Raw genomic sequence first — 22,797 nt, 5'->3', positions numbered from 1 at the left:
GCTCATGTTTAGGTTGTTTTGGAATAGTTTTGTTATATGTTTCTGAATGACTAAATGGACTCCTTTTATTTTCACAGACTCCCATCATTGGTCTATGGTAACCCCTCCTAGTCTCTTATCATTGGCTCACGGGTAACTCTGCCCACTCTCTTATTTTGTATGTGACAGCATGTGGGAGATAACTGGTGAGGTGTTGGGGGCCGTTACTTCTGTTACAACCAGATTATTATATAGTCTGTAGTTCCAAACTCTTGTCTCTGATAAAAATAGGTTCCTGTTTCAAAAACAAACTCTGTCTGATAAAACCAGACCGTTTTTAACAACCGGAGTCTGGGGTTATAGATAACACTATTCCATAATTGGTCTACAAGATTACCTGAAGATGCTAATGACAGTTACAACACACAACACGGCTCATTGAGAAAACAGAGGGAGGGAGGGATGGAAGGAGGTGCGGGGGATGGAGTGGCTAAATGCACTAAATGTAACGTTATCATCTAACAGTATCGATTAGTTTAACCTCAAGCTGATGAAAATATTAGCCGCTGAAAACTTTCCTTTAAGTTAAATTTTACATAAACATGCATAAATCAAGATTGTCTTTTGCCATTTTAACCAGATGTGCATGTGTTGCATGTGTTCAGATGTTAGGTATAGGATTTTGTGTCTCCAGTGGCCGCCATTAACATTAACAGTTTATATGTTTTAATCAGCTGCATGGATTCGTACAGAATTTGGTTTGCACGACCTAAGGTCATGACTCAGTTGATTCATACAATTAGGTAATGATTGATTAAAGAGGGCGTAGCAAATTTCTAAACATTTAACATTACAAACTTCAAAAAATAAACATTCTACAGAGTGCAGAGTAAATGGAGATGCAATGAAGGAAAGTATGATATTTTCATCCTCTCCTGGTATAGAATCTATATTTTAGTAGTAGGGGTGTGACGAGACACTCAAACCACGAGATCAAGACGAGACGAGATTTTAACACTCATTTTTAAAATTAAAGAAAATTAAAGAAATCTTTAATGCTGGATTATTTCCTAGAACTGGGAATTTTTCTGCACCACTTTGTGGTGATTTTTTATTTTATTTATTTCGTAAAGAAAAACACATAACAATTCAAAATCTATAGCCTAACTGTAACAGAATATCATGCAGTGCAGCTCTCAGGTATTCTATGTTGCTTTCAGATCTGTTTCTCCTGTAGCTCCTGTGTTTCAGCAGGTTTTCTGCTCATGTTCAAAACTTTCTGCATATTCAGTCTACCTGCCCTATACTCTGTTGTGAATTGCATTATCAATCCGCTGGAAGTAACGATAACCCCTTCAGACTGTTTGACCGATGCCGTTTGGGACTGCATGTTACATGTGAAACCGAAAGTAACTGAAACACAGGCAGAAATCTCACTACAAATCCACACACGTTAACTTCAGCAGCTCTGATAAAGTGCAGCTCACAGTCCTAAACAGAGTAAGGTTGTGCTCCAGTTTTTAGATGTTTATGTTGTACCATCTACGTTACCACTCGTCACCGCTGTGATGAGATGAGAGCTATGTGGATGGCAATAACTGCAGCCATGTACAGTGATTACAGAGCAATTTATGTTATGCTCTAAGTTCATTTAGATGCTTGCTGTTTGATGTGTGATTGGTGTGGCTCAGGAGGTAGAGTGGGTTACCCACTTATCGGAAGATCGGCGGTTCAATCATTGGCTCCTCCAGGCTGCATTTCGAAGTGTCCTTGGGCAAGATACGGAACCCCGAATTGCCCCCAATGGCAGTTCCATGTGTGTGAGTGCACGGAGGTTCATGAGCACGTAGGTTCGTGTATGAATGTGTGTGAATGGGTGAATGCGATGTAGTGTGGTCGGAACACTAGCAAGGCACTATACAAATAGAGAGCATTTTGATTTAATGACACTCACTGACCTCAAGTTGACGCTATAATGTGGCCAGCTGCTACAGTGCTATGTTAAACTGTTATGCGTCAAATGCACATATGTTATACACCACAATAATAATCAAGTTTACATTTTCACAATTGTATCAAAAACGGCTAGAGTCAAAATTATTTCATAATTTTAATGTCTCAAGTCATCTGAATCTGGTCTTCTGCACTAATAATGTTAAATTATGTGATTTTTTTCCTCTCAGCTTCTCAAATCATCTCAAAAATGCTCGTCCCAAATCCGTAGTCGGGATCATCTACAAACTTCACTGAAACTAAATCTGTTAAAGAATTTCCGATCTATTCAATACATTTTAATTATAAAAGCCAGTTTTAATCAAAATAGCAATAAATGTGGTCATGTGAAACAAGTCTTCACGTGAAGGTCATGAGGTACATCAAATGTTTCTGGGAATAGACTTATATATCTCAACAGAGCATCAGCAAATAGTGATGACCAGACTTCAGAAAATCGAGAGGCTTCTTGTACAGCATCCAAATGCTATACAAGAATTTTGTTTGACGGGTAGCAGTTTGCCTGCACCCCATCATTGCCACTTGCGGCTGTATTTATTATTATTGCTAGTAGTAGTGGTTGTGGTGGTACTATATTTAATGCACACATGCTCGTGTCAAAGAATGTCATGGTGATGTGGTCAAAAAGACCTGAGAAATGCTAACAACCATAAAATCGCCTTACATTCTGGACAATACGGTGCTCAGAAAGCATTGTGGTACCTGTTGGTCTATTGAACTAAGAAGTTCTCTGTTCATCAAGAGAGCCTGGGCCAGACAGGAAGCTTCTTCTTCATCCTCTAGAAGAGAAAAAAAGTAGGATTATTGTGGAAGTACACGAACCTAAGACAACAGACACAATATAGGCAGAATATTATTTATGCATCAATCATTAAACTGCTTATTGACAGATCGAAAATCTTCTATATGAATTTACTATTGCTTTTAGAATTGATTTGTGCTAAGTGCAATTTGCCTTTGTTACAGAATTTTCTGTAGTGGTCCCGGGAACATTTGTTCGTAAAGTGTACTGAGGCTGCATATCACACACTATGGTTAAGCAACATTTGATTGAAGAAAATGTATAAATGCAACTTCAAGAATAATAATAAAACTTTCCACTCAAGTATTCTAATTGTGTATTAACTCCCTCTGCTCCCATCTGTGGGATGTCTCGTTTTTCTATGACTCCCTCTGTACTGAAGGTTTTGACAGAGTGATTATTCGTGGTGCTTTAACTGTGTGCTCTCCCTCATGTCTCTGAGCATGTTTTCTCTCTGCTCTGGACTGTTACAGTGTGTAACCATCATCGCCGCATCTCACAGCATAGGTTTACTGTTGTTTTACAGTTTCATTCCCTTGTGGTATTGTACTGTCTGTGCCATCTATGCACACATGATGCACTGTGATTGTGATTGCTATTGCTTCACCTGGCTACAATCACCACTGCCCTGATCAATGGAAAGTCTGGGTGAGACACCCAACTCTCTGAAGACATTAATAATTTCACTCTAACTGTTTGTGACTATTAGCGCTGGTGTTTGTGAATTGGACTTTCTTTGCAGTGAAGCTTATTTGCACATAAAGGGCCCAATTTTACGCCAAATATATGCATATTACCTCATTGAAATATGTGCCAATAGCATCGAGATGCACAGTTAGGGGTGCATTTCACCCTTTTCAGGTGCTTTGAGAAGTACACTGTTTCTTTTTCTCTTATTTGTGCAGGTTGAATGGCTGCAAAACCATTAAACCTTTTCTGAATTTTTCCCAGTTTGGTCATGTTTTCTGTGCACATGCCTATTGTTGCCTGACTTTACTTTGTCGTATTAAAGTAGGCCTGTAAGTGCTAGATGTGCAAATGTGTTCTTTTCTTTTCCTTTTTTTTGCAGTGAAATCCTACAGGGCCATGTGAAATAAAGTGGACTAATAATGCCATTATGACAGGTGATTCACCGCTAGTGTTCTCCAGAATGCGCTGGATAAGAACAGGATACTTGGAGATCCGCTGAGTCACCAACAAGATGCACTCCTGAACCCCATGGCAGCGCAGCAAGGGTCCTCGACTCATCAGCTGCCCAGAGCCAGAGAGAGACACACACGGCAAAATTATGTCTGTCATTTCTTTTTCATTTTGTTTGAAAGTCACCTTTGAGGATTCTGTTTATTAACAGAAAGATAAGTTAGAGACTGGAAAGCAAGATAACAATGAAGAGAGATTTAAAATATTTAAGACTTGCCAATTTGGCTTCTATATAGCTTTTGTGCAGGGTGTTATGGCTACTACATGTTCCATTTCATGCGTGCTGTCCCCTTTAACGGGCTTCACTATTGGTTTACCCTCACAAGGCTCTGGCTCAGCACCTGAGACAGAATCTTTTGCACTCACTGTCTAGTCAGGAGTAGCACCCTCTTCTTATTTGTTTTCCACTTTAAGCACTGCTTTTAATAAATTATTCTTGTACATGTAAACGTATTACCTTGGCTGGACTCCTTTCTTGACACGTTTCTTGAGCCAGTTTATGACAATGTCCACTCTCAAGTGTGTGCACATGTAAAAAGGTTTATTTGTCTATCATATTTATATACCTTCTATTTATTTATTTTCTCACCCGTATGAAGCACTGGAACCTCTTGTCTCTGGCCAGTAGTTCCTTGTACAATTTGACAGCCTTCAAGTGGCGGCTACAGAATTCAGCGTAGGTCTTCCGCATGTCATCTGCACACTGGCCTGAGAACTGGCAGAAGAGCACAAGCACAAGTTGTTTTGTCTGTGTGTGAACATGAGAGGGAGAGAACTCATGCTGTCTGTGGAAAAGGAGGCACTGCTCTGAGCTAATACAGATTTAGGTTGTCATGATAACAAATATTTGATATTATTGTGGTGGAAAAATCACAATAGTAGTGTCACGCAAATCAGTGAATACAATTTGAAAAGCTGAAGCTAAAAATAAATAATAATAATAAATACATTATAACCAACCCATGTTGGACTCATGACTCTAGTCTTTAATGTACACATCTGCATACCATATAAACATAAAGATACTTAAGATAATTACCAAATAAAGTTATATTTCAGTTCCTGTTCTCTTTCACTGTGTCAGCCTGTTGGTCTGTTGGTGTGTGTCTGTGTGAGAATACACAGTAGTCACCTGCTCTAATAGTATGTCCCCCAGCTTGTGAATGGTGAAGTTGCAGTTGGATCCAGGCTGCAGGCTGCTGTTGCGCCGCATGAGAAGTTGTGCCAGGAAATGGGAATGAATCCTGATCAGCTGGTCCAGGCACGGGAACATGGCATGCACGGTGATGGGATCCAGCTGAAGCTCCTCCAGCATGCCCTGTCGGAACACCCTTTCCATAATATGCAGTGTTCGCATGTGGTGCACCTCTGTCTGAATCAGCTCTGAGAAGGACACACATCACACACACACGCACACACACACACACACACACACACACATCAAAATCACAGTTCATGCAACAAAAGGAATTGCATTTCTGGTATTCTTTTAAATCACATTTTAATTATGTTTACCTACAGTAAATAGTATCTATGTAGTAATTTAATCTATGTCCTGCATATTCAGCAGTACATCGAATGTCTGTGCTATGGGGAAGAAAAATAATCTACTGCTGAAAAATGGATGATGTTCTTGTCACCATAGATGACATCCTGCCTCTTGATGATGTTTTTGCGGTGTGTCTGCAAGTAACTGCTGTCCACCGCCATGCTCCACGAGTCCGCCTTAAAATCCTGGCCCTCTAACTCCATCTCCTCCAGTACGGAAGTATAGTAGAGGTCTCCTACACAAGAGAAACCCATCAGCACAAGAGATCACAGACTGACCAGGATGTGAAGAGACAAAAGTTCAGCAGATCAAGCCATCAAGTCCAACTGAACTTACAATTAATCACCCCCTTCTGCAGTCAAACTCATGTTAAAGTGAATGTTTAATATTATTCTGTCTGTGTAGAGAACAGAAACAAATTTATGGAACACAGTGGATCAAAAGTCTAACTAATAACTGACAGCCATTTTACTTTGATATGTAGTTGAAATGTTCTGATACCATCATCGTTGAGAGACTCCACTGACATAGCTCTAGCCCTGAAGCTGAGGGAGTCTGTAGACTGGGACAGGATCCTGCGCAGCCCCAAGGGAGAGTCATCATTCAGGGTCCTACGACACACACAAAGACAAATATACACACATACACATTTATTTAAATGTGTACTACCTATTGGGCCTTACAGTCACAGAAAACAAAACTGCAGAAGCTCAGGGTTTCACGCGCCCCTGCCGTGACATGTGACACACATGGTGCTTTTTGTTTTGTCTGTCCGTCTACTTCTCTCTCTCTCTCTCTCTCTCAGAGGGGCTGGACCATTTGCTTTGGGGTGGGCCGAAAAGATTGATAATAACATCAGTGTTTTCCACACATAGGCTTTACTTGGGCGGGCCGCTCAGGCACATTAACGGCCACCCAAGTAGCGAACCATTTAAGCATTTTGCAGAGAAACACTGAGAAAGATGCGTTATAAGATGCGATAGGCTTCCTCATTAACAACAAGCCTCCCCAGTACACTTGCGGCTGAAAACAGAATCGCGGGAGGAAATTGTGAGTGAATTGCCCCACAATATCAAAACATTTTGATTAAATAACTTGTTTGGTTGGTACCTGTCCAGGGTAAGCTGGGATTGGCTCCAGCTCCCCGCGACCCTGTACGCAGGATAAGCGCTTGACGATGGATGGATGGATGGATGGATGGATGGATGTTTTGTTGGTAAAATTGTACAATCGCAATATTATATTATTATTATTAATATTATATTATTTTATTAGGTTACAAACTAAAAATGATAACAACTATCCAAAAGTTTTTGGTCCTGTATTTATTTTAAGCGGTTTAAAAAAAATAATTACAGTTCTACATTAAATTTAGCAGGTTAGGTTGTGGCCCAAGGAACAAGTGATTCCTACATAATGAGTGTGAATATTTTGTGCAGTGTCTGACTCCCTCAAACAGTATCTCTGAGTCAATATTTAGTTTATCTTGGCCAGGACATCCTTGTAAAAGAGACAAAAAATCTCAATGGATTTCTTTCCTGGTAAAATAAAGGTAAAATAAAAAATAAAGGAGCAGAAAATGTTCAGCATATGGCAAGTGAATATGGAATATCTATTACAGAAATGCAGATTCAAAATTGTACTATCAAGTCACACAAGCTCTGACAATATCTAGTGTGATCTAATGTAATGCGAAATCTGAAATTTGCAATACAGGAAGTTGACTGTTTTTAGGCCTAGCAAAGCTGGGTGGTGGCCAACAGCACCAGCAGTTGGCAGTTGGAATTATTTTGCAATGAATTCACACTCCATATCTACATTTTAAAAATCTGTCGAATACAAACATTTTATTGTTAAATAAATCCACTGCTCACAATGCACACATGAAGAGAAGTTTCTGCATTGCACTTTTATGAAACCAGTGAGGGAAACTGCTGGCTGACACTTATTTTGTGACTCCATGGTAAATTTTCCCATCACGCTGAATATGGGTCATGTAGCTATACTTCTGTGTAGGCCCAATGGACTAACTGTACACAGTTGTACACTGTAAGTTGAATTGTAATGAAAATGTGAATAAAAGGCTAGATCATACCAATACCAACCAACACGTTCTCACTCCCAACTCGTCTATATGGATGCTTGGTCAAGACCCCATGACTAACTTATGTGAGTAAAGTAACTTTACTTGTGTAACTTATTTAACTTAATAACTTAAATAAAAACAAAAAAATGTTACCCGACTAAAAGTCCGGTTTCTGGCCCACCCAGTCCACCCCGTCCACCTCCTTACTCAGACTTTTCTGTTAAATACCCTACACCTACCTTTAGCGTTAAATAATGACGGCACAGGGCTTCCCCCACTGCGTTGAACTATGACGCTAAGTGGTTCCTCAGTGCGTTACACTGACTCCAAGGAGTCTTGACCATGCTTGGGAGTGAGAACTGGTTGACCCAAACAGTCAGGGCAGATGGCCCCCCACCATGAGTCATGGTTAGGCTTGAGGTATTTGCCTATTGCCACTGTTGTCAAGTGCTTATAGTGGAAATTGTTGGGTCTCTGTAAATAATATTACAAAGAGTACGGTCTAGACCTGCTCTGTATGAAAATTGCAATGAGATAACTGCTGTATGAATTGGCACTAAATAAATATTTTATTTAACTGAATTAGCGGCCTGTGCTTTAGCTAAGGAGTGTGCATTACATAGCACCGTAGCTGCTGGACAATAAAAGTGAAGCTCACCCTGCAATGTTGTTGGTGGAGACACTCTTGGACAGAGATAGGCCGGAGCGACCACGGCGGGATCCCAGCAGGGTCTGTCGGAAGCTGTCGGAAGGGTAGATGGCTGAACTCGGACGCTCGCGCATTCCTGGAGCTACAGAATAAAAATATGTTGCAGGTAGAGAACAAGCCAAAGAGGGAGAGTGACAATGGAAATAGATGTAGAAGGAGGAAGAGGAGCATAATGAGGGAGAAGAGAGACAAGAGTTTGATAAAGAAGAGAGTTCAACATTTTGAGGAAGAGGAGAATTAACAAGCAGAGAGGGAGGAAGAACAGAAAAATAGGAATGGCAAAAGGAGAACTAGGAGACATGTGGAAGAAGAGTTCTCACTTTTTGTGCGCAGATTGACATTCTGCAAGGATGAGTTATTCCGCATAAGGGCCGTCTTCTGCTGCTGTGGTAATAAAGGACACAAATCAGTATGTAGATTGCACAAGAGCATTGTACTTTTAAAGTTTCTTACTGTTAAATCAATGTATGGATTCAATAGCTCAGTGCCATTTTCATTATTTTCCATAGTGAACTTTTTGAGTAATTTGTCAGAAAACTTGTAGCAGTACCTCATTACAGGGTGATTAAATACAAGTATTAATGACAAGAATCATATTTTATGATTTGGTTGTGTCACCTAATATCGCCACACAACTGGCGACTCGCAGGCCACACCCAGCCCACCAAATCTTCCCATCTGGCCTGCATAATGGCCACTGATGAAGGTATTGCAATATATATATATTTGCAGTATTATGAACTGTGCATCTGTGGCAGAATTCACAGATAAAATGCTGTATTAAGTTACTGCTAATGCAAACTGAACATGTCCCATTTCACATTAAAAGCATTTAGCTGGGGGATTGACTTTTATTATGAAGTTGTCACAGAAAATGGAAAGTGGTTGTCAGTGATATTAGCGCTGACCAGTATCGTTTATCAAAAATGCATCTACAAAACAATAGTCATTTTCAACTTTTACTTCTGTAGTAGCCTATGAAACATTTGCTGCTACCACCAGTATTATGATATCATTATCAACATCCACATAAACATTAAAATCACCTATAATAATTACTTTATATATACAAACAGTATTCAGATAAGATTCTGAATATGGTCCAGGAATGCTGTAGGCCTACACTAGAACAAATGGAATTGGCTGTAGCATTTCCAGGGTGGGTGTGAAAGACTAAGAACAGGCCTTTAAAAGTAAAAGCTTTTTTCTGGCAAGCAATGTCAATTATAAACAATAATTTTATATTGCTTTATTTAATTTTTGTATATTTTGGTTTGGTGCTTAGTGCAGTATTTTTTTGGTTAAGTTATCTTAGATATTTCCTAAGGCTTCTTATTAGCCTCCAGCTGGGCTCCTGCAGCCGCTACCCATCCCTGACCCCATATCACTGTGGAATTTGTTACTGGGCTTCCACTGTCAAAAAGTAACACAGTGACCGCTTATCTAAGGTTATGCATTTTGTCCCCCTTCCCAAGTGGTCTTCAGAATCACAGATGGCAGAACACCTGGATATTGACAGTTTTCATCCCAGGTTTAGATGAGTTTGGGAGCCACCTCCAACTTCTCCTAGGGATAGTGTTCGCAGGATCAACGGGCAGACAGAGGGGGCTAATCAGGACATGGAGATGGCACTGTGCTTTGTCTCAGCTCCGAGTGAACCCCCCTAAGTCACTGATGACCATCCGGCTTTCACTGTCCGAAAGATACTGGACATCCATTGATGGGGCCGGGGATAGCAGTTTCTGGTGGACTAGGAGGGTTATGGGCCTGAGGAGAAATCCTGGATTCCTTTAATTTAAGAATTTAGAATATCCAGACAAGACTAGTAGAACACCTGCAGGTGTTCATTGAGGTGGCATGGATGCTGGCACGCCAGTGCTGTGACGCTGGTGTTTATGTATTTTTCTTGTTTCCCCTCCTCCTTTGTCTGTGGGTTTGTGTGTCTGTGTGTGTGTTGTGGGCTCTGCTTCATTCTGTGCACATGGCAAAGCTTCTCACCTGATCCCAATCATCTCTTCATCCCTCTGGTAAAATACTCCTGGTTTCCTGCTACTTGATGCCAGATTGTTCCTAACTTCCTGTGGTTGGCTCTCAGCTAACTTGTCTCCAGTTGTATCTCTAGTGTTTTCATGAGCGTTTTCTATGGGACGCTGTTTAGGGTGAAAACCTTGAAATACACACACACCTTAAAATACTGCAACACACAGTGCGGGATACAAGCTACTTGTGTGTGTGTGTGTGTGTGTGTGTGTGTGTGTGTGTGTGTTAGTCTGTGCATGTGAAGTAATTTCAGTGTGACCGGAAGTTATTTCATTGTTGTAGTTATTTCAAGTCACTGATGCTGCTAGCTAAAGAGAGATGTATTCAGTTTGGGTACGGTAAAAATACATGTATGATAAGTCTGTCATATTTCTAAGGTCAGAAAATCATTGCATATTGTAGATCATAAAGCAAAGCGTGAAAATGTGAATAAGCAGACAAAGAGATGAAGCATATGAAATATCTGAAGGTGAAAAGCAAATATTAAATGTGACATGCATTAAATCTCTCCCTGTAGTTTTAGGGATGTTGAACTGAATATTTTTCCCAAATCTGTGAGCACATGATTAATTGTGCATATAGTTGCCTAGATACACAATGTGTCACTACAAGGAATATCACTTGCACACAAATCAATGTTTCTTCATGTTCGCCATGCTTTTATTTTGAAAGTAAAGACAGGAATAAGCCTTCCTGTTACACTACAGCTTCCAGGCATACTGAAATAATTTTATACACACGCACTCAGATACGGCCTATTTCAGTGCTTTCAGTGTGTGTTTGAGTGGACATATTGGTGGTGTGTGCCTGGTTTCAGTGTGTGTGCGCACATTGTCAGTGTGTGTTTTCACCCTAAACGGCCTCTCATTGTTTCCAGTGCCTTTTTCCTTACGTGTATTCTCATGCCACCCCTGCTAAATGCTAGCCATTCTAGACTATCTAGCCCAAGGACACTCTGACATGCAGACCGGGGACAAGGATTGAACTACCTATCTTCTGACTGCTGCTAGAACAGAGAAAAAATATTGTGTGTAGTTACTTGTCATAGATAAAATGGTACAAAATGTGTGTGACTGCATTGTCATGGTTAACTGAGCCTGGCCTTTTACTTGCTTTGCCAATCACGTGAGGAGGGTCAGACTGTCTAATGTTCCAGTCTCTTGGTCTGCTGGATGGAGAATGGATAGCTAAGAAGAGCCATACACTCTTCTGTTTGTGATCTAGTTTTCTTGGGTATAATAAACTGTTGGTTTGTTGAGCAAATCCCATGTATGATGTGTAATTCCAGGACTTGTATTTGTAATAAAATACATTCAAAACTAAAACAATGTAGGCTGTTGAGAGTTTTCATCATAAAAAAAGACTAACCTGAACATACAGTTTTTTCTCATGATAACTCTTGAGTACATTATGTAAGTAAACTTGTAAATTCTGGTTAACGCTGTAGGTCTGATTGTAAAGTACAAAGGGTTTACAGTCCTATGGTGTCTACAGGTGTTCCGCACCAACTGTCGCAAATGTGGAAGATACAGACAGCACGTTCCAAGTAGGTTCCACCTTTACAGATGTTATATGGAGAACTGCATAGTAAACCTGGAGATCTATAGACCAGGCCATATTCCATCGTTAAGAGTTCTGGGTTTAATACAGCAAATCTATCTAGATAACTCAGGCCCTATCCACACCACTCCGTATTTGTTACGAATGCGATCTCTGACTCCGTCTTGTGTTTTAGCTGCGTTGTAGAGTTGATGTCCGTCTATATTAAAACGACTGAAAATTCACATTGAGTGGCCGTTCACGTACACTGGGCCTGCGCATGCCAGTGTAAACATGAAGCAGATGGTCTATTCGGTAGTTAGAGAAGATTTGGGGGAAGAATAAAGTACTACAGACAAAGAACCACACCAGATTTTATTTTGCATGGACCAATAACGAGCTGGGGCTGTTACTGAATGTAACACGGGAGTTAACAGCGGCTGGGAGTCGTTGGAAAGTAAACGGCGACTTACACAGTACAAGTGTAGGCTATAGCCTAAATGTTATTTACACGGTTCAAAATATTTTAATAGAAACACCAAATCAAAAACTCTGTCAGTAGCATTGTGTTTCTGCTTTGCATGACTTATAAGACCCAATCAGACAGCCAAGCGTGAGCATCTGCGTCATCGTTTCAAAAATCCTCCATTTTTACCCTAACTACCCGGAGTTTTAAAATGAAAAACGGGGTCGGTAGCATTTCTACACTTTTCCGTTTTAGGTCTCCGTTTTAAAACCAAAACGCAGTAGTATGGATGGGGCCTCAGATAACCAGATAACCTGATAACCTAATATCCAGATAACATGTTTCTTTAAACAGGCCCAAATGAATAATTTCTAAATCCTATAACTAATGTATCATTAAGAGACACTTTAAACAATATTTCTTTTCACATAAAACTCAAATTTTCAACACTAATGCAGGCTTCCACCAGGGTAGATGTGCAATGTCTCAGCAGAAGTGTGACCAAAAGTGTGCCAGACGCTTACAAACTGACCGGTAAAGGGTCTTTACTTACCAGGCATGCCCTGCATGAAATATGGTATGCGAAGTAAGTAGCCCTCAAAACTGTGTAATTTATGTGACTACTTGCTTTATTTTTTTTCTCTCATGATTTCTACTTTCTTTGATATACTTTAGATAGGTTTGTGTGTTGTATATCAGTAGTTTCTTGCTAATTTACATTTGGTCACAATCTGTGTCAAACTAGAATATCTGTTTGAAGCATGTCAGATTGTGTGATGACTGCATGGTCGTGCTACAAAGAGGTATATGAGAGCATCTGTACAGTTTTTATGTTTTAAAGAGGTGGTTTTATGCTCATTTTCAGGTTCAAAATCCTATTCAGGGGTTGTACCAGAACAGGTTTACATGGTTTAATTTTCAAAAAACACCATATTTTTTATCTAAAAAAATTGAGAAAGATACATCTTGTCTCTAAAAGATCTTTGTTGGGAGTTGCACATGCGCAATTTCTAGTTAAGGACTACTAGCCAATCAGAAGCAGAGAAGGGCAGGTCAGCGAAAGGCTGGTAATAGCCAATCAGAAGCAGAGAAAGGCAGGTCAGCGAAAAGACGGTGAACAGCTTCAATTCAGCTGTAGGCTACATGTTGCCGACCAGCTTGGCAATATGGACTGGAGCAAGAGTTTCAGAGTGGTGAGTTCTTAATCTGTAACAAAAGTTTCTTTTATCCATAAATTTTTAACTGGGCTCTGTCTCTACATCACAGTAACAACTTTATGTCCATTGACTGCTTGGAGGGTAGCTAGTGTTATGACACGTATTTTCTTGTGACATCACAAGAAAGGGAAGTAAAGGCTGGACTACAAACAAGCTGTTTTCAGGCAGTTCACAGCAGTGTTTTCTGTGGGAGATGGGAACTCCCTTTGGGGCTGACTTTGGGCTTTTTCACTTTGCAAACCTAGTACGTGCACAAAAAAGATATATAACTCAATAAAGGAGAGGGGAAAAGCCAAAAACCATAATACCACCTCTAAAGATGCAGCACCAAAAGGTTTTCTCTTTTGCCATGAACGTCTTTTTCGTTTCGCTTACATCATTTAGGTTTGTGTGTGCAAGTGTTTATTTAACCGAAATCTTGAACATATTAATAATATCTTTCAGTATTTAAAGTTGTGGTGGTTTGTGGTGTAGCCTGTGTCTTACCCTCTGTTTCATTTTGGCACAGTTTGGCAAAGTGTCTCGACAGCGGTTGTGGATAGTGACATTGCATGCTGGAAAAAATAGACATAAGACATAACAGCAAACATAAAGAACACAAATATGTTATATATTGTTCTCTCTTTCTTCAGTTTCAGCATTGAAGCAACTTATTATTCCAAGAATTCAGATGTGCAACCTGTGAAGTAATTTCACTTGGGAATTTTCACATAGCATTAAATGTATGTGTGTGTACTCTCTAAACTGATTTGCTTTGGCAGACAGATAAAGATCACACACAGACATGTCAGTCATTTTTTCCAGTAGTTCCCCTTCGAGGGAACTCGAACTGCGTCGTTGACGACACTATGGGAACGTCTCTGGCCGTGGCAGGGCTGAACTATGAATGAAACTACTCCCATCCTATTGGTGTTACTAGAATGGTAGTATGTGACGGCGTAACCAGAGGGGGTATATAAGCACGCCGGCACATAGGACACATTAGCTTCTTTCTATTCAGCAGGCACTCTGGCTATGTTTGGAAGCTCCATCATCCTACCTGAAGTCGAGACGAAGCAGATCATGTCGAAGCAATTCCGACAGTGTGTCTTTCCATGTGAGCGTTTCATCACAGAAGGTGATACCCATGGGATGGACGTCTCATGCCTGGGGATGTCGCACGCTCAGGCAGCTCTCGAGGGGGCTGCCTGCGACCATTGCAAGGCCCTGCCCTTGAGGGTGCTGAGGTCTCGAGCGGCTCTTTTTCTAGAGGATGGTCGGATGCGCTCCCCCCGTGGCACAGGCCCCGCGGTCGCTGAGGCAGCGCAGCGGCTCTGATCCTGGGGATCGCAACGCGAGATCGCCAAGGGTGCCGGAACGGCTGAGGCCTCGTCTGCGGAATCCTCCTCCCCTTGTCCCCAATCGGGAGCCCATTTCTCGGTTTCTCCCACTCGAGGGGTGAGTCCGGAGAGGCTTGCACGATCTGGCTCTGAGGAGCTAGATGTGCTTAGCATGGAGAATGACTTCAGGGAACCGGAACATCATCAGCCCTGGCCAGGATATGAGGAGTTAGAAGTGGTGACGCGGGCTGTGGCCAAGCTGCACATTGATTGGCCATAGGCGGTGCAGCAGCCATCGGTGGGCAGCAAACTAGATGAGCGACACCGAGCGCCACCCCCGCGTCGGCCCGGATCGTGGAACAAACCCTTCTTTGCACAGCTGTCTACGTCCCCCCGGCTGGACAACGGCAACGTGACGGAGATCAGACAGCACGGCTACGGAGCGATGCCACGAGTGGAGGAGGCGCTTGCTAGCTTCCTCTCTCCCAACCTCTCCTCATCCCTCCGGCGCTCCCCACCAAGCCGTGTCGGATGATGTCCGATTTGGTGGGCAAGGCCTACATGGCAGCGGGTCGAGCTGGTGCCAGCCTGCACACGATGGCTGTCTTGATGGCTGATGTGCCCCTCTTGCCTACTGGCCTGTTTGGTGAAGCAGTGGATGCTGTTGTCAACAGATTCCAGCACGCCAAAACTCAGGGAGAGGCGTTTCAGTGATATCACCCCCGCCGGTCAAACTCCAGTACCGCGACGGCTCAGGAAAGGCGGACGCAGCCTTCGTCCAGCACCTACCGCTGCAGCCAGAAGCAGAGCGTCGCTTCATGGGATCCCCTCAACCAACCTGGGACGCAAGACGGCGCTCTCGCCCACAGCCCCCCGGGAAGACGGATCTGAGGACCGTCATTCAGTCTCGGCGGGCCCAGGGGAAGAGGTCCTGAGACTTTGAGTAGGGGGACCCGCCTCCTCCCCTTCCCTGCCCCCCTTCCCCTGAGAGAGGCCGATCGAGGTCCCCTCTCTCATGGTGGCTCCAGCAACAGGCGTAGTTTCTCCCACCGAGGGGCTGGTCCCCTTGGCGAATTTCATGGAAGATTGGCGAAGCCTCGCAAACATTTCCCCGTGGGTCCTGAGCACAGTAGTAGATGGCTACAGGCTGCAGTTCCGGGTTCGCCCCCCCAGATTCTGCGGGATGGACGGGACTGCAGTACACGCAGAACCGAGCCAGGTGTTGGAACAGGAAGTCCGCTCTCTGCTAAAGAAAGGGGCCATAGAACTCATTTCCCCACCGGTCAGAGAAGCCGGCTTTTACAGCCGATACTTCCTGGTTCCTAAGAAGGACAGAGGATTGCGTCCGATTTTGGATCTGCGGTCCCTGAACCAATCTCTGAGGAGATTCAGGTTCAGGATGCTTACCATCCCCGCCATCATCAGTCACATCCAATCCGAGGATTGGTTTGTCACAATAGATCTGCAAGACGCTTATTTCCACATCTCCATCCGTCCCTCTCACAGCAAGTTCCTGAGGTTCGCCTTCGGGGGCACGACTTACCAGTTCTTCCATTCGGCCTAGCACTATCTCCCCGCACGTTCACCAAATGCATGGATGCAGCTCAGGCTCCGTTGAGGCTCCAGGGCATCCGCATACTGAACTACATCAACGACTGGCCCAGTCTCGAGAGTTAGCGGTTCGGCATCAAGATGTCGTCCTCACCCACCTTCAGCATTTGGGACTGCGGCTCAACGCGAAGAAGAGCGTGCTGACACCCGCCCAACGGACTGCGTTCCTAGGGGTGGTGTGGGACTCAATGACGATGTGGGCCCACCTGTCTCCCGCACGCATCGAGTCCATTTTGTTCACAGTGACCGGAGTGCAGTTAAGCCGCGCCATCACTGTAAAACACTTTCAGAGGGTGTTGCGTCTCCTGGCAGCAGCGTCCAGTATAATACCTTCCCGGCTACTGCACATGAGAGCCCTGCAGTGGTGGCTAAAATCCAAGGGATTCTCCCCGAGGGGAAATCCGCTCTGTCTGATACAGGTTACGAGCGGGTGCCTTCGTTCCCTGTCTGTATGGAGGAAATCTTGGTTCCTGTCCCAAGGTCCCATGTTGAGAGCGATCTGTCGCTGAACAATTATTTCGACAGACGCCTCACTCATGGGATGGGGCGCGGTCATGGACGGTCGCCACATCCTTGTCAGAACCGACAATACGGCAGTGATGGCCTATTTGAATCACCAGGGGGGTCTGCGCTCGCGCCCATTATGCAAACTGGCACATCATATCCTCCTGTGGTCCCAGCAGAGACTGCTGTCCCTCAGAGCGATGTACATCCCTGGGACCCAGAATCAAGGAGCAGACCTGCTGTCGAGACAGGGGCTGAGGCCCGGGGAATGGAGACTATTGGAGTTATTATGCGAAGAGTTCGGCCCCATAGACGTGGACTTGTTTGCGTCCCGAGAGACGGTGCACTGTCCCCTGCGGTTCTCCCTCTCGCCCCCAGCCCCGTTAGGGCTTGATGCCATGGTGCAGACGTGGCTGAGTCTGCGTCTGTATGCGTTTCCCCCAGTCGTTCTGCTCCAGGGGGTCTTGGAGCGTGTCCGCTAGGACGGCGTCAGTCTACTACTAGTAGCCCCGTTTTGGCCGGCATGAGTGTGGTTCTCGGATTTAATATCGCTATATATAGGAGAGACCTGCTGTCCCAGGCGGAGGGCCGGATCTTTCACCCGCACCCCGCCCTGTGGCAGCTATGGGTCCCTGAGGGGGCTGCTCAGCTCCAGAGCCCCGTCCACGAGAAGGATGTACGGCCTAAAGTGGAATGTGTTCACCACCTGGTGCAGAGAATGGGCGGTGGACCCAGTTACCTGCTCGGTAATCGTGATACTGGAGTTCCTCCAGCACCGTTTCTCTGCTGGCCTCTCCCTGTCCACGCTCAAAGTGTATGTGGCTGCCATTGCAGCATTCCACACCCCTCTGAGTGATGGGCCCTTGGGGAGGCTTCCACTGGTCGTGTGCTTCCTCCGTGGAGCCCGGAGGATGAGACCGGTGACTCATTCCAGGGTTCCCACCTGGGACCTGGCAGTGGTTCTCGAAGCACTGGCTGAGGCCCCCTTCAAACCCCTGGAATCGGCTGAGGCCAAGCACCTGACCCTTAAGATGACCTTTCTCCTCGCTATCACCTCTCTGAGGAGGGTGGGGGATCTCCAGGCACTTTTGGTTTCTCCCCGATGCCTGGAGTTTGGGGCCACCCCTCACACTTTTATCCGGTTTTACAGTCTGGACCTTGCTTCTGCACCCGGCACCCGTGCGCTTCCCTCCCAGTCGTGCCTTCAGGTTCTGCACGTTGGGGGCAAGCGGGGTTTCGGCGCGGCCTAAGTGAGTATCTCGTTCCCATAGTGTCGTCACCGACGCAGTGTCTCGTTCCCCTTCTCGGGGAACAAGGGTTATATGCGTAACCCGAGACGATACCTTCATACTCTTACTGAGTTTGTGTTTGCTACTCTACCCACCTCTTAGCATATATGAATATACAGAAGTGCAATAACTGTGTTACTTACTAGGGCAGCTGAGTGCCTCCTTGGCAGTAATACTCTTGTTGCATGCTGAACAGAGCGTGGTTCCTGACACTGTCAAGGAGGTGAAGAGATGACCATTGCTGTAACGTGCCTCCCTCTCCCTTGCCGCCTTCTCCCGCTCCCTCATACGCTCTCTCTCTTTATTCTGGAAAAGAAACAGACAAAATGTGAAATAAAGTATATTTTGGAAAGGGACAAAGCACATCACATTGTCTTGAAGTTTACTAAGAGAAAGCAGAACTTATGGACACATTCTTCTGCATACTTTTATCTCTGTCAGCATCAAAGTTATTGCATGTGTCTAAAGACTGATGAAAAGGAGCAGGCTCTCGTGGAAACTGCATTACTGTTACACTGCGGTGGTGTCAAACTACCTGCAGGGTCAGGGCAAATAACAACAGATACTAGTGTCATTTTCACCTTGAGCTGTCAAGATAGTAATGTGTGTGTATGGAGTACCAATTATTACTAGACATGTTCGTAGACTTTGTTTTAAAATGATGTGAGATTACTTAAGTTTTGCTTTTCTTTTGCTTTTCACTAGCTAAGGCAGGGCACCTCTCATACACTGTGGTCTTTCAAACTGCTTTACAGATGTACAAACATACTTCAGAAAAATAGAAGACAATAGATAATAAAACAAGGTTAAACGCTAGTTCTTTGGATTTCAGAACTCTCTAATCAGCCAATCTGAGCCTCTCACTGCAATTCCCGAAAAAAATAATCACTGTTTAATCGTTATTAAACTGCAAGTTTTGTCCCATTCAGTTACTGATGTGCTCAAGGCACTTTCAAAATAAGTCAAGGTAATCACAGTTGTTTGTCACTTATTTGGAGACAAGTTCAAGTAAATCAGTATCATCTGCATAGCTGTGGTAAAATTTTACTGACTCTAGTAGGAATTGGTAAAGAGGAAGCATGTATAAATTAAAGAAGAGCTGCTCAAGAATCAACCCCTGGGGGACACCACAGGTAATGGCATTCTCTTAGAAATATTATTTTCTGTATGGTATGAACTGAACCATTTTCAGACAGTTACTGAGAGTCCAACCCAGTTCTCAAGTCTACCTATGAGAATGTTATAGTCAGTGGTATCAAAAGCAGCAGTGAGACTGAGCAGTAGTAAAACAGATACTTTTCCATAGTCTGTTTAAACAAACATAATTAATTACCTTAATTAGAGCAGTCTCTAACTGATTTTTCCATATGAGCCCTCTCTCTTGTGTGCACAACAAAAGAAACTTGTATTCACATATATATTTATTCGGTTTAAAGTAGAGAGAATTTCTGTAAAACATTTCCCTTAGTGGCACCTGAGTCTAGACCAAGGAGTAACTCCTCTATGAGTTTTCTAGTCCTGTACGGTAGACCCATTTTTCTCTAAATGATATTCCGAAATGAAATGGGAGCGTAATCCCTCTGGGAGGTAGCTTCTATCGTGTAGTCCTGTGTGGCAGACCCATTTTCTGAATTAAGACTGAGATAAAATAATAAAAGGAAAATATTTTATGTTAATATTGTGTAAAAGTTTAAGATGAAATAACATTTAAAGTACAGTTAAATGTTTCTGTCTCATCATTTTCTGTCAGACATCTATACATCCTACCAAGTGTTTAAACAAACTGGACACTGTCATATAAAACAATTCTACTGAAAAATTATCTATAAAAAACAAACTTTTAAGGAGGATTACAGGCACACAACATCTGTTATAACTATCTGGCCTATCAGTCATTATCTTTCCAGATGTATCCATGCATCCCACACCTATAATTCATGGTTCGACATAGAGCAAACACAATCAAACAATCAAACAAACATAATCTGAGGTCGAGCCGGTCTGCTTTGCTTTGTTTGAGGTTGACTCTGGGGGTGTGGAGAGTGGATAGAAATGTCGGAGAGGCTTGTCTGCTCTGATGGGTCATTGGTGGATGAGGTGGTGGTGAATTCTGAGTAAAAACTAAGAATGCTAGGAGGAAGGGTTGAGTCGATGGATGGGGATTGTTAACAACACGTTTCGCCTATGGCTTCTTCAGGTCCAGTGAGTTAAATTGGAAGAGCACTCACACGTTTGCTTAATAGGTAGTGTCTAGGTTACATGACCTGAATGACAGTCTCCATTTTTCCTATTATCCAAATTACTGTTTTATCAAATTCTAAAAATAAAAACAAACATATAACACCAAATTCTTTAATAAAAAAGACATAACGATGATAAATATCAGAAAATGTAGAAAAATATAGAAATAAATAAACATAAATTAACACTTCAGGTCGCAGTTATGCCTTTAAGACACAGTGTAGTGTATCATGTGAAAATTATTTATCACAGGATTACAGGATCAGCATTTGATCTTGTTTATTGTAACCAATCCTAATAGGCTTGGGACAACACTTACAACACTTGTAACTCTCATCTCATAAAGTCTGGTTCTGGTCATCCCAGTCCTTTTCATTATAACAAACTCCAGAAACCCCTAAAATGTCCCAAAATGTCACACTCACACATCTGCAACTCCATCCTGTCATCTTTCTGAACAAATCCTCTACGTCTCTCAACTTTCCCCTTAAACTCCCCTCACTCTGGGAGATCAAGTATTTCAACCTGTGGATCTTTCAGTTAACATGTTTGCCACCATGCCATCAACACAATCCCATTCATTTCTGATAAGACCCATCTCCTCTCTGGGCCCATATTTATGCAGAATCACTCGTAGGAATCGCTCTGAGAGATAGGACTATAAACTCCTACCCCACAACAGAACTTTCAAACTCAGAAAGGGTTATTTATGTAGCCTCCTCCACTTACTTTAAGCAAGTGGAAGACATTTCTGTTTTACAACACTGAAAGTGAAAATTATGATGACGTGTTGTGTTTGTCTGACATTGGCAGTTTGAAATATTACATTGGCATGACTAGAAAGACAGGTTTTGATGTTTTTGCAAATATTGAATGAATTACTGACACCTTTATTGTCCAAGAGAATTAACTTCACACATAGAGCATAAACTAATATCAATAGAACGTCAACAACCATACATAATATAACGTAAAACATGATCACCATAAAAAAACATAATTTTATGAGGACATAAAGTGCAAATTATTTTGTCACCCAGTGTAACAACCCTGTCCAATTTGTTCTTACTTTGCAAACACAGCCACAGGGTTAAAAAGTATCTCTAATGCCTTGTTGTTCATCAGTCCACAGTAAGACAAATAGTCTATAAATAGAGAAAATTCAGTACTGTTGTGTTGCTACTCTCCCCAGGAGTGGCCATCCTGCAAAGACGACTTTACGAGCACAGCACAGAATGCTCAGTGAGTTTTAGAAGGATGGAACATGCTAACATCTCTGTTGACAACTCTACAATACATCAAACACTGAACAAGAATGGAGTTCATGGGAGGACACAAAGGTGGAAGCCACTGCTGTCCAAAAAAAACACTGCTGCATGTCTGAAGTTTGCAAAAGAGCATCTGAATGTTCCACAGCACTACTGGCAAAATATTCTGTTTCATCTGTCCGCTAATTGAAGCTCAACAGAAGATGGGTGATGCAACAGGACAACGACCCAAAGCACAGAAGTAAACCAAGAACAGAATGGCTTCAGCAGAAGAAAATACAACTTCTGGAGTGGCCCAGTCAGAGTCCTGACCTCAACCCTATTGAGATGCTGTGGCATGACCTCAAGAGAGCAATTCACACCAGACATCCCAAGAATATTGCTGAACTGAACAGTTTTGTAAAGAGGAATGGTCCAAAATTCCTCCTGCAACAGGAGGTTGAGGTTATTGCCGCCAAGAGAGGTTCAACGAGTTATTATATCCAGGGTTCTCATACTTTTCCCACAATGTTCTGTAAAGGTTTACATGGTATGTTCAATAAAAACATGGAAACACATCATTGTTTGAGTGGCATAAGTTTAAGCAGACTATGTTTGTCTATTGTTGTGACTTAGATAAAGTTTAGATCACATTTTATGACCAATTTAAGCATAAATACAAGTAATTCCAAAGGGTTCACATACTTTTTCCTGTGACTGTATTCACTGCCAAACATGTTCCTTCTTAGTCTGTGCACTGCAGCCTATGTTCCAGGGGTAAAGGGTAACAAAGGAGGAGTGTCAAAATGAAGGATGACTAACAAGTTCTCATTAAAAGGCCTGTCTCCAATCAATAGTAGTGAAATCTATGCAGTCATGATATTTAATAACCAAAAGAGTAGATCAGTTATTTAAACACAACCCTCCATAAACTCTAAATCTAGTTTCCAGCAATACATTCTTTGAGAGTAATTTCTATCATACAT

General features: G+C 42.8%; 1 protein-coding gene across 2 annotated transcripts in view; it reads right to left on the bottom strand.

Moving 5' to 3' along the window:
- The window catches only part of arhgef1a (Rho guanine nucleotide exchange factor (GEF) 1a), a 51,587-nt gene that overhangs the window by 19,631 nt on the left and 9,159 nt on the right, over positions 1–22,797 (bottom strand). Inside the window, exons 2-11 of one of the 2 annotated variants that reach the window (XM_038725041.1) lie at positions 18,467–18,629; positions 14,087–14,154; positions 8,659–8,722; positions 8,288–8,420; positions 6,045–6,154; positions 5,635–5,778; positions 5,127–5,377; positions 4,584–4,709; positions 3,928–4,045; positions 2,695–2,771 (exon numbers count right to left, since the gene is read on the bottom strand). In XM_038725041.1, coding sequence (XP_038580969.1) covers positions 2,695–2,771; positions 3,928–4,045; positions 4,584–4,709; positions 5,127–5,377; positions 5,635–5,778; positions 6,045–6,154; positions 8,288–8,420; positions 8,659–8,722; positions 14,087–14,154; positions 18,467–18,629 — 1,254 coding nt within the window. The remainder of the gene's footprint in view (positions 1–2,694; positions 2,772–3,927; positions 4,046–4,583; positions 4,710–5,126; positions 5,378–5,634; positions 5,779–6,044; positions 6,155–8,287; positions 8,421–8,658; positions 8,723–14,086; positions 14,155–18,466; positions 18,630–22,797) is intronic. The other variant, XM_038725042.1, reaches the window with a different exon arrangement.

Source organism: Micropterus salmoides, unplaced genomic scaffold (genome assembly GCF_014851395.1).
Source record: "Micropterus salmoides isolate LMB-PRFRI ecotype aquatic unplaced genomic scaffold, ASM1485139v1 Ms_hic_scaffold_17, whole genome shotgun sequence".
NCBI classification, from domain to species: domain Eukaryota; kingdom Metazoa; phylum Chordata; class Actinopteri; order Centrarchiformes; family Centrarchidae; genus Micropterus; species Micropterus salmoides.
Note: the sequence above shows the minus strand (reverse complement) of the source record. Positions and strands in the feature narration are given on the sequence as shown.